At 44.3% G+C, this 12,605-nt stretch overlaps 1 protein-coding gene across 5 annotated transcripts in view; it reads left to right on the top strand.

Annotated features, from left to right (window-relative positions):
* IFT140 (intraflagellar transport 140) overlaps positions 1-12,605 on the top strand; it is a 1,792,511-nt gene that overhangs the window by 439,444 nt on the left and 1,340,462 nt on the right. For all 5 annotated transcript variants that reach the window (XM_069210629.1, XM_069210628.1, XM_069210630.1 and 2 more), the window contains one exon: positions 2,926-3,101. In XM_069210629.1, coding sequence (XP_069066730.1) covers positions 2,926-3,101 — 176 coding nt within the window. The remainder of the gene's footprint in view (positions 1-2,925; positions 3,102-12,605) is intronic.

Raw genomic sequence — 12,605 nt, 5'->3', positions numbered from 1 at the left:
GGACGTTATTGGCACAAACACTGGGGACCTAGCCCTGTCCATGCGGGAACTGGTGGCTGGACTACTGTCACAGAGCGAGGGTGGGCGGCGCAGGGACCGCCAGCTGCTCCAGATGTTGGACAGGATGGCCTCATCAATTGGCAGACTGGCAGTCAACACCACTGGCCAGTCAAGAAGGACAGTCGGCCTCCAAGTGGAAATGGGCCACTTTGCAGGGGATGTGGCAAGAGGCCTGGGCCGGATCACACATGTGATCGATTTAATGGAGGCATGGCATGTGTACAGGGGTACAGGGGACACCCCCCAGGACAGCGAAGAGGGCTCCACTGTGAGCAGTGTCTCTGCCAGTGACACTAGGGTGCTCCGGAGTGGGAGTACCAGGCAGAGCACTGCAGAACAACCTGGGACCAGCCAGGCTGGCAGAGGCCGCCGTAGGTCATAGACTAAACCCTGTCCCTGATGTTGGGGCACATGACGGCAATGTGCCCCATGCATGGTTGGCTTTTTGAAGTACATGAACAGTTTGTCATTGTAAATAGTTCAATTTCTGCACATATTAAATAGTTTTTTGGTTCCACTTAACAAATTGAGTGTTTGGTCAATAGGTGGATATGTTTGAAGTTGACACGTACCTTCCAAAGTATTGTGTTGCGATGTGTTGCCGTCTCAGTCTGCCTTGATTTGCGATGCTCCGATCCCCATGATTGCGATGTGGTTGCTCCTGCTCTTCATCCTCAGAATCAGGGTCTGCAGGGGTGAGAGGGAGCCCACGTCGGGTGGCAATATTGTGCAGGATGGCGCATGCGACAACAATTTTGAATGCTGTAATGGGGGTATACTGGAGGGCACCTCCACTGCGGTGGAGGCATCTGAACCTTGCTTTCAGCAATCCGAAGGTGCGTTCAATCAGGTTCCTGGTCCTCTTATGTGCACTGTTGTATCGCCTCTCAGAATCATTGCTGGGTGTTAAGAACGGAGTCATTATCCATGGCCATAGTGCATATGCACTGTCACCTGTTGGGCACAAACATTACACTGTTCGAAAGTCCTGGTTGGTGTGCACATTGATCTGTGTGTATGTCTACGAGGTGTATGCAGCTCTACCTAGGAGGTATCCGTCTCCAAACTCCCCACATTCCAGGCGTTGGTGTATCCCACTGTGCCTAAAAATGTATGAGTCATGGGTACTGCCTGGAAATTTTGCGACAATGTCAGTGATGACATAATGAGCGTCACAAACAACCTGAATATTGAGTGAGTGGGTACACTTTCTGTTGCGGAACAGATATTCCAGGTTAGCAGGGGGGCATATTTGAATATGTGTCCCATCTACACACCCTATGACATGGGGAAAGTTGGCAATCCGGTAAAATTCCAACTTGGTGCTGTTAATTTCTGCCTCATTCCTGGATAGGTATATGAAGTGAGACATGTGTGTGAGTATGGCATCTAGGAATGCCCTGAGGAACCTTGATAGTGCACTTTGAGATACCCCACCTGCCACAGCAATGACCCCCTGATAGCTCCCCGAGGCCAAGAGGTGCAGTGAGCATAGCACTTGCACATGCGTAGGGATGGCGCAGCCGCGCAGAATCTGGCGTTCTAGCTGTGGTTTTAGTAATTCAATTAATTCTAGTATGGCTGCGCTGCTAAGTCGGTATTTGTCATATATCTCTTCCTCAGTTTGCTGAAAAATAGTCTGCCTTGTTCTGTAAATCGTCTCCTGTCTCTGGCTCCTCCTCCTCCTCTGCTGGGCTGCGTGGACTCTCCTCCTCACTGCTATCAGGTATATCTCCGCCATCTTGAGTAACCCAGATGCCTTCTGGGTCTCCTTTTATACTTTGGTAATGATTACCACCTGCTCTGAGTTAGTGGTAAATGGGACATGCAAACTGGGCGAGTTGCAATTGCATATGGTTTGCGACTCGCAAATTGCGACTTCCTATTTGCGGGTCGCAAAATGGGGTTGCAATTTTTGCGAGTCGGTAACGGCTCGCATCGCTTTTTGGAGTCGGAAATGGGATTTTTGCATCCCATTTCCGATTTTGCGGGGTCGCAAATAGCGATTCGGGCCATTTGCGACTCGCAAAACTTTGCTACATCTGGCCCCTAGTAACTTTGCACCTAACCTCCAGCAAGTGAAGGTTAGACATATAGGTGACTTAAGTGCAGTGAAAATGGCTATGAAATAGTGTGTGCTCTATTTCACGGAAGCTGCAAAGGCGGGCCTGTGAAAGGGTTTGTCTGAGCTCCTTATGGGTGGCAAAAGAAATGCTGCAGCCCATAAGGATCTCCTGTAACCCCAATGCCCTGGGTACCATATACTAGGGACTTATAAGGGGGTTCCAGTGTGCCAATTGAAATTGGTAAATGAAGTCACTAGCCTACAGTGACCAATTTAAAAGCAGAGAGAGCATAAGCACTGAGCTTCTGATTAGCAGAGCCTCAGTGACACAGTCGAGCACTATACAGACACGCACATTAGGCCAAAACTATGAGTACTGGGGTCCTGACCAACAGGATCCCAGTGAGATAGGCAAAAACATACTGACGTACAGGTAAAAATGGGGGTAACATGCCAAGGAAGATGGTACTTTCCTACAAAACCTTAATTCAGGTATGAATCTCATCTCCCTGTTCATTGTATCTGCAATTGTCTACATTTATCAGATTAACAACCATGGACCACCTGTCAGTTAGCCCAAAGTAACATGTGAATTGTAATTGCTATTGCGCAGCGTACTGCAAGAGTATTTAAATAATAGCCAAAACTAGACTTTTTTTTACATTGTTGCTGAACAAATAATAGTTTTGAAAATATATCAAACCCAATTTTCACAGAAATATATGTGTAGGAACTGCTGATTTTCTTGTATCCTAGAAATCTAAGGGCCTTCTTGAATACATAATTTGTGTTTGTTGTAGGATCTGTGCATTGTGTGAATGAGAAAGGAAGGACAATGCAGGCACTGTGCACAGACAGTCCAGTGCGAACATTGCTCTTCATTGAGAAGAAGGATTTGCTGGTAGTGGTGACGGAGAACCTGCTGCTGGCCCAGTATACCATCAGCCCAGAAGGTGAAGCTGAAGAACGTATGAAGGTACAGTAGGTGATGTGGCAGAATTAAAATGGCAATAGAAGTCAAGGTTAACATGTGGAAGTACACATGGAATTGTGAACAAAGCATGGTTTTGTTTTGCTCTGGAGTTTTAGGGACATTTTTACATTTTTATTCTTTACAATGAATTATGTGGTCTGTTAGTTTGATCACCCTATTTACTTTGAGCCTCAGTTAACTCCCTCAAATGGATTGGAAAACAATAATTGTAACGAGGAACCATCCACGTATACACCACTATTCTCTCTAATGTGACTTTATCCCATAACCAATTCCCCTTTTCACCACATTCATATTACATTTTCAAAATGAGTAGCCTGATATAGTAATACATTAATGAATTCAGGTTTTCAAGAACCATCCATGAACCTGAAAAACAAGAAATGTCTACAAATGAAGCGAGACAAGCTCTAAACACCAAACGTCTCAGCCAAATCGCCACTATTCATTCTAATTCATACGTTAGTGTATGTATGAGCAGAAAGAAAGTGAAAATAACATTGTAGAAAATAAAACAAAAATAACACACTAAAAATAGAGACAAGGGATAAAGAAAGGAAAAAAGGGGAGGGTAAACATGCCTGAGTTCTTAGTCACCTTCTTTGTTGAATCCTGTCTATGTTTCAGGCCTATATCCTACTACTTATTCCCATACCTTCTTCCTTTGTATGAAGGCAGGCTTGCCTGCCTCAGGATGGTAAGGACTGAGCCAGATGCAATAAATAGCAAGGGAAGATGCATCTCACTGATCCAGCCCCCACAGCCCTTACAGTCTCAGTCCTACTCTAGTACGAACAGTCTAGCCTGAACTCCTCCATATGGGAACAGAAGCAACCCCAGACAGGTTTAAATCTACTTAGGTCTCATCACTGAAGTATAGCATGAGTCCTATGGTACAGTCACCCCTGGACCCACATAATCTCATACCCATTGCCCTTGGGACATTTACTGCAAAAACAACAAAGTGATAGAAGGAATACTTGAGTTAATCTCAGCCACTGACAATTTCTGTGTGCTGCATTCCAGACCATAGTTTTTCACCTACTTCACCATTCTAGACAGTGACCAGTCCTAGTCCTGCTCCAATTTTAACAGTCTAGCCTGAGCTACCAGGCCAGTTCCCCGTCCTGGATGGGAACACAAGCAACTCCAAACCGGTTTCAACCTACTTAAGTCTCTTCAGTGAGGCATAGCTTAAGTCCTAAAGCACAGTGAGCATGGGACCCATTTCTGGGCATGCTCAATGCATGTAGGGCGTCTACTGCAAAAACAAGGTGTTGGAAAGGATGCATAAATGAATGTCAACCACTGGCAGTTGCTCTGGGCCACACTCCAGACCATCATATGTTTCCCACTTTGCATTTCTAGACAGAATCTAGCTTTATGCAAATTAGTCTTGCTCCCTCTCAAATAGGAATTGTCCAGCCTGACCTGCTGGCTAAGACCTTTCATGATGGTAACACAAGCAACCTCAGACCGGGTTTGACCTGCTTAGGTCACTTCTGTGAGGTACTACTTGAGTCATACGGCACAGTGCGCATAGGGCCTTTTTCCAGATTACCTGTTGCACTTAAGGTATCTACTGAAAAAACAAGTGACTAAGATAAGTTCAAGCATTCCACCCATCAGCTTTTTTGCATTTGTGATACTCTGATTGTATGGATATTTCCTAATATGGGTCCCGGGCTCACTGTGCCACTGGAATCAAGCTGCACCTGACTGAAAAGGCCCAAATACGCTGAAACCTTTCTTGAGTTACTTGCATTCAGCTCTGAGAGACCTGGCTTGGGAGTTCGGGCTGAACTTGGCCAATTGGAACAGGACTGAGGTTGATTTACATGTGGCATTGGTCTCATCTGAGGTGGCATAGTGCCCCAAAAAATGATGGTCTGGAATGCAGCCGGAGTAATTACCAGTGCCTAGAAATTAAGTCAAACATTCCATCCAACAGTCTGCACTTTTCACTTCTATATGGCAGTTAGAAGGGGAGGTAGACACAACAATAGGTCTGTCTTTTGCATTGCCTCTGAAACAGCGTGTACTTTTCTTGTGTGACTTGGAAAAAGAAGAGTAAGTGCATTTTGTGGACACTTCTAAGTCCTTGCTTCGCTACTTGCAATTTGCAGTTGTTTTCTAACTCTTTATAATATTCTTGCTCCTTTTGAAGCTTTTTTACATGCTGAGTTTAACATATTTTAGCTTTCTAGCATCTGTCGTTGTGTCCCAATAATGTACAGTGAATATATCTACTTTTGAAGCTAGTACCTTCAGTTGTAATTACCTTATGTTTTTTAGTTTTTATGCAGCAGCCACTGTAGGCATTCCAGGAGACCTTAACTTTCCTTTAACTTTATTTTTTTTAGGGAACTTTTCATAGATCCACAAGTCCGCAGTGGTTGAGCAGCTAATAATTTCCCTCCATAGGCCTGTTCACTATTGCAAACAATATACTGGAGCAGCTCTCAGCTTCCTTAGGACTCCTTTATCCCCCTTTTTTGGGCGGTGAAAGAGGTCTTGTACAGCTGTCATCCGGCCAGTTTCCCTGTTTGATACTAAAACCAATGCTCGTGGACAGGTAATAACTGTTCGGGCTTCATTATTTAGCCAGATGACGCCCCCAAGAAGGACCAAGTCAGCTGACAACTTTCCCATTAGCTTGGTCACTATTGCAAATAAACTGTTGAGGGACATGTCAGTGTAATTGGGCTACAAAATGCAGCAGTCCTTGTAGTCCTGTTACAGCTGAAACCTGCCCTAACACCTTGCTTGCTACTGCAAAGATGCTGCCATGGCAGCTGGCGTGCTCCTCTTTTGTCTGCCTATTTTTTGGAGGATGGTGACCTTGGACATCTGGGACCTATTGCTGACCACCTTACGTTAGAAAATTGTGCCAGCCAAGCAGGACCTCGGGATGCCTTCAGAAGGACAAGCCAAGCTATGACTTCTCCTTTTTCTTTGACTTGGAACCAAACTAGGGTAACCTAGGCATAAGGTAGTCAAAGGAGCATATCTTTTCAAGAGTACCCATAGAATATGTGAAAGTCTGTTTCATAGAGACTGGTGCCATGTTTTTTACCTCTGTTGGCAAAAGGCCTTCAGTGAATCCATAATTTGTTTTGAAAGGTATCTCAGTGCCTTGGTGCTCCTTGAAAGGAAATTCACACCATTGGCAAATATCAGGACAGGATGAGATAACTGTTCAAATGGGGTATGTCTAGCAAGGCTTTTTCAAGTTTGTTTAAAAATTAAAGAGGAGTGGAGTCAATACATACTTTTGGCAGAGCCCATGCAGAACTACAGTGATTAAGTAAATTGTTCTGTAACCCATATTAAAACCTTGCAGTTTATTCTGACAAAGAGGTTAGATTGCCTTCAACAGGCCTCTGTCATCTTCAAGATTGCTTAAGGTGTTCCATGACTTCAAACAATCAACTGAATTAAATGTCTCCCTTAGGTCAGTAAATGCCATATTAAGGCAGCCAGATTTAAGATCCATATATGTGATTCTGCAAAGAGTGGAATAAAAAACAGTTAAAGTTTTCCTGTCACCCCTGATTTATTCTTCGTTTGCACCTGTTCCAACAAACTCATCAAAACTGCTGCCTTCCTTACCATGGTTTACATTTGCATTTTTATTTTATTTTTATCTTTACCATGAATTTTTATTTTATTTTGTAAATTTAGGTAAACAATACTAAGTGCAGTGTAGAAACCCAGTCCCCATCATCAGAATGATACACAATAGTTCTGATTAAATATGCTCCATTATGTTATGTTAAGAGGATTTGTGTAGCACACTTAACACTGGAGAGGGAATTGAGGCGCTGATGGTTCACACTGCTGCCTTTACTGGAACTACTGTTACGTTAACCTTGTGGGTCCCCTTCCCCTTCACTCAAAAGCTGTCTCAGACCCCCTTTAGGAATTTGTAAACAAAAACTGTATAGGGAAAGCAGTTAGAATTGTGGAGAGGGGAAAAACAAGGATAGACAAAAAGTGGGCCTGAAGTAATTAGGAAAGGACCTAAAGGACTAAGCCTTCTTGGCTCTGTGGGGAAAAACATGGAGTAATGAGTTTTGAGGGTGAGGAAAAAAGGAAAGTGTGCAAACAAAAAGTTAACTGAGAAAGGAAGACCTCTCTTAGGTAGAACACCCCCCGATTCACTAGTATTTAATTACTGTTTAACATTATGGGGGTCCCGTTAACTCTTGGGTTGCAGAAGTAGGTGATTCTCAGAGTGGAACCTTGAAATTTGCCCCAGGGATTTCAGCTGTTTGAACAGGCAAGAGATTTTGAGTAAACAAGGCAAATCAGTGGTGTTCCTGTGGATTGTCAGACATCCTCCCTCAGACCTGCTTTTTAGCCAACTAATTTTTCATCTTCGGACTTCAGTTCTTACTCATAAAATGGGAAGAATCACATGAGGCTCACAAGACTATCACAAGACTATCACTCGGCAACTGTGGTACTAACGTTTGGGTTTTTTCCACTGTTCACATAGTCTCTGTACATATGGAAGACTTTGGACTAGGGCAGATGATAAGTGACTGGCAGAACTAGTCCAGAGAATTGTGCACAGAGCCATAGGTAAAGTCAGCGGAGTCAGTGGTGAGGACCTTTCTAATGGGTTGGCTCAGTAGTGCCTCTTACTTGAGCTTTGTTGCATGTGCTCCCCAGCCTGAGCACAGAATAATGCCAAAGCTTGGTGCACAAGGTAGGATAGTGAGGTGATATAGAAAGTGCTATGCTTGCACAGACAGCATACAGTATATCTGAACATACAATATTTACCCAAGATATCTAAAAGTGCGCCACCTAACCACACTTAGGATAGCAGGAGATTGCCATGGTAACTGTTCCACTCTGACTGCCTGTTCAATACTGTGTAAGCCTATTGTGAAACAGAGTGGGACAACGTAGTAGGTGATTTATTGACCCACATAGGAGAACCATATGAGTGGATGAGTTGTCAATAACTGATTTCATAAAAATAACCAATAAACAAGGATTGGTGTTCCCCCACTCCAGATGTTATACTTAGTTTTGATTTTGCAAAACACATAAAATGCATATATCAAGTATTGTCACTGTCTATATTATTAACAAAAGAATTTCTGAAACTTAGGCATATTAATTTGAAAGGCATTTTTCATGAGTCCAGCTTTACAATATATTTTTTTATGTTTGTGTTATTTGTCCACTCCTCCTTCAATACATTATTTAACCTCTTAGCTCCTGGGCCTTCCCCCCCCCCCCCCCCCCCAGTGCTGAGCCCTTTTTTGGCTATTTGGGGTAGTTTGCGCTTAGGCCATCATAACTTTTTGTCCACATAAGCTAACCACGCCTAATTTGCGTCCTTTTTTTCCAACATCCTGGGGATTCTAATGGTACCCAGAGTTTGTGGTTTCCCCTGGAGGAGACCAAGAAAATAGCCAAAATACAGTGAAAATTTATTTTTTTCCCAAAAAATGGGGAAAAAAGGGCTGCCGAAGAAGGCTTGTGGTTTTTTCCCTGAAAATGCCATCAACAAAGGGTTTCTGGTGCTGAAATCACTATCTTCCCACCTTTCAGGAACGGGCAGACTTGAATCAGAAAACCACATTTTTCAACACAAATTTGGCATTTTACTGGGACATACCCCATTTTTACTATTTTTGGTGCTTTCAGCCTCCTTCCAGTTAGTGACAGGAATGGGTGTGAAACCAATGCTGGATCCCGGAAAGCTAAACATTTCTGAAAACTAGACGACAAAATTCTGAATTCAGCAAGGAGTCATTTGTGTAGATCCTACAAGGTTTTCCTACAGAAAATAACAGCTGAAATAAAAAAATATTGAAATTGAGCTGAAAACAACAGCCATTTTTCTTTATGTTTTACTCTGTAACTTTTTCCTGCGATGTCAGATTTTTGAAAGCAATATACCGTTTTGTCTGCTGGACTCTTCCGGTTGCGGGGATATAAAGGGCCTGTAGGTTCATCAAGAACCCTAGGTACCCAGAGCCAATAAATGAGCTGCACCCTGCAGTTGGTTTTCATTCTATACTGGGTATACAGCAATTCATTTGCTGAAATATGAAGAGTGAAAAATAGGTATCAAGAAAACCTTTGCATTTCCAAAATGGGCTCAAGATAAGATTTTGAGGAGCAGTGGTTATTTGCACATCTCTGAATTCCGGGGTGCCCATACTAGCATGTGAATTGCAGGGCATTACACGCTCTCTTATATTTGGAAGGAAAAAATGTAGAGAAAGATAAGGGGCAATAACACGTGTTTTGCTATTCTATGTTCCCCCAAGTCTCCCGATAAAAATGATACCTCACTTGTGTGGGCAGGCCTAGCGCCCACGACAGGAAATGCCCCAAAACACAACGTGGACACATCCCATTTTTTTGCCAGAAAACAGAGCTGTTTTTTGCAAAGTGCCTAGCTGTGGATTTTGGCCTCTAGCTCAGCCGGCACCAAGGGAAACCTACCAACCCTATGCATTTTTGTAAACTAGAGACCTAGGGGAATCCAAGATGGGGTGACTTGTGGGGCTCTGACCAGGTTCTGTTACCCATAATCCTTTGCAAACCTCAAAATGTGGCTAAAAAACATGTTTCCTCTCATTTCGCTGACAGAAAGTTCTGGAATCTGAGAGGAGCCACAAATTTCCTTCCACCCAGCGTTCCCCCAAGTCTCCCGATAAAAATGATACCTCACTTGTGTGGGTAGGCCTGGTGCCCGCGACAGGAATAGATCACACAACGGTCAATGTTGGTCCTTACATGAGGCAGCTGTTGACCCTGGGGTGATCCATTCCTGACGCAGGCACTAGGTGTAGCACTCAAGTGGGGTAGTGTTTTTATCAGGACAGGTGAGGAGTCACTGGGTGGTAGGAATTTTGTGGATCCCAGCATATTCCTGTAGTTTGTGTGGCAGAAATGCGAGAAAAATAGAGTTTTTATTCAACATTTCAGCTTTGCAGGGTATTCTGGGTAAGAAAACTTTGGGGAATCCACACAAGTCACACCTCTGTGGACTCCCCCGAATGTCTAGTTTCCAGAAAGTTTGGGTTTAGTGTGTTTCTCTATATGGCCGCCGAACCCAGGACCAAAAACACAGGTGCCTGCCTTACAAAACCAGTTTGTTTTGCCATAGATAATTTTGATGTCTCCACAATACGATTTGGGTGGTGGAATTTGGGGCTGAACTAAATTGGGGAGCTCCCAAGAGAGCACTCTCTCTCTGCTTGCCGCCGCATTCACCTGCTCTCTGGGTTGGGCTAACCCACTATTACCCAGTTGCACCAACAGCTTGCGAAGGGACAGCAGGACTGTCCTCATCATCTCCCTCATAATGTACTGGAAGAGGAGTTATCGAATGGGACTCCTCCGACTGAAAAATCACTCCCAGAGTCTGCGCCATTGTCCTATCCCTCAGATGCTGTCTCAGTATCTGATGTCTCAGTCTCTGATCCTATGTCAGAGCGGTCCTCTATAACCCGAGTGCAGGCAGCAGTCATCCATCAAGATGCCATCTCTGCTATTGGCTAAACTGTTGCTCTAAAACACTAGCCTACGTCGACAGTCACAAAATCGATGGTGTGTGTGAGATACGTGCAACAGTAGAGGCCACCTTACCTGCGCTTCTTCCCTCAATCAGCACGTTCTTTCAAGACACTCAAAAAACACCTTGTCACATACCATTTGTCACAGTCTTTAGCACCTCCTGCGCCCAGTCCAACAATCATTATTGGTGCTCCCACTCCCTCCTCCTCGGATTTCCCTCATTACCACCCCGCACATACATTTCATTGGTATTATAGCGCAGGTAATGGCTGACTTTACTAATGTACTCAGCTATTTACATAAAATACAGATTTGCTCTTTGCAGTAGGCATATAAACCTTCTGCGCTTCTTTATGGCACTAAAACTGCCACTAGACAAGTCTGACCCTTTTCCCCCCAGGGAAACCACACACATATTGACAAAAGTGATATATATATGACAGCCAACCACCTGAAACTCAACTCAAGCAAAACCGAAATAATCCTCTTTGGCCCACACAAAAACACCTGGGACCCCTCATGGTGGCCCACCACGCTAGGCTCTGCACCCACCACCGCCAACCACGCATGCAACCTTGGCATCATCCTAGACTCCTCCCTCTCGATGACCCAACAAATCAACGCTCTCACCTCTTCATGCTTCAACACACTCCGTATACTGAAAAAAACATTCAAATGGATCCCCACAGGGACCAGAAAAACTGTCACTCACGCAGTCATCAGCAGCAGACTTGATTACGGAAACGCCCTCTACGCCGGCACCACTCTAAAATTCAAGCGCAAACTACACGCATCCAGAACTCAGCAGCACGACTCATCCTCGACCTCCCCCGACACGAACACATCTCTCCACACCTCAAATCCCTCCACTGGCTCCCCATTGACAAAAGGATCACCTTCAAGATCCTCATCCTCGCACACAAATCACTCCACAACACAGGCCCTGCCTACCTCAACGAGAGTCACCTTCCACACCCCCACACGAAACCTCTGCTCACCTCACGGGTGAGTAGCGCGCTTTATAAATCTCTTTGATTGATTGATTGATATATAGATCTATCTCTATAGATATCTATCTATCTACATAGATATATCTATAGATATATCCATGTACATAGATATATCTATATATATAGATCTATTTTTTTAGTTGTTGTATGGTTTCCTTGGGGGGGCAAAATGGCCCCCAGGGAAACCCTACAACATCTAAAAAAAAAAAAAAAAATTTTTTTAAAAAAAAATCCCCCAGGGGGCACCTACCTGACGCCCACATTGAAGGGGTTAATTAAATTTATAATTGTTCAAATAAACCAACATCAGTCCACTCAGGGCCAGAGATGACTAGCTGCAGATTCCTTACCTTAGGATTCCTTCCAGGCCCAGACTGAATACAGAAAATGTTTACAGCAGTTCCTCTGTGCATCGGTGGAGGGCGCCATATGACTCTGTATCGATGTTGTCTAACGGACATGACATTGACAGAGTCCATATAATCCCTCCTCTGACGTGCTGATGTCAGTTTCTTCTTTTCCGCACTACAACGTGGATCCAGAGAAGCAGATCCTTGGGCCATTTTGGCCTCCCGTTTTGACGATTTTTGTCAGCTGGAACAGAGTGTATGCCTTCTGGCTTTAAGCCTCCCGTTCTTCTGAGTATGAGTCTATGCAGGAGTCTGGCCCACGTCTCCTGTTTTTTCTGGCACCGGGGTGACTCTTGCCCAGATGCAGAGCTAGTACTTGTTCCTACATGCCATTTTTGTGCCTCTGGAGTGCCTTCAAGCCCTAAGGAGGTGGAGGGTGCCCTGACAGGATCTTGACCGAAGGCTTCATCCTCAGTGCCCGTTGGGCCCCCTTTGACTTTGTCTCAGAAGATGGTTCAGTGCGGTGCAGGACCTCCTATGGCTTCCACGTCCGACGAATGATTGTTCTTTACCAG

This window comes from Pleurodeles waltl, chromosome 10 (genome assembly GCF_031143425.1).
Source record: "Pleurodeles waltl isolate 20211129_DDA chromosome 10, aPleWal1.hap1.20221129, whole genome shotgun sequence".
NCBI classification, from domain to species: Eukaryota; Metazoa; Chordata; class Amphibia; order Caudata; family Salamandridae; genus Pleurodeles; species Pleurodeles waltl.
The sequence above is the reverse complement of the archived record's forward strand: the minus strand, read 5'-3'. Positions and strand labels throughout refer to the sequence as shown.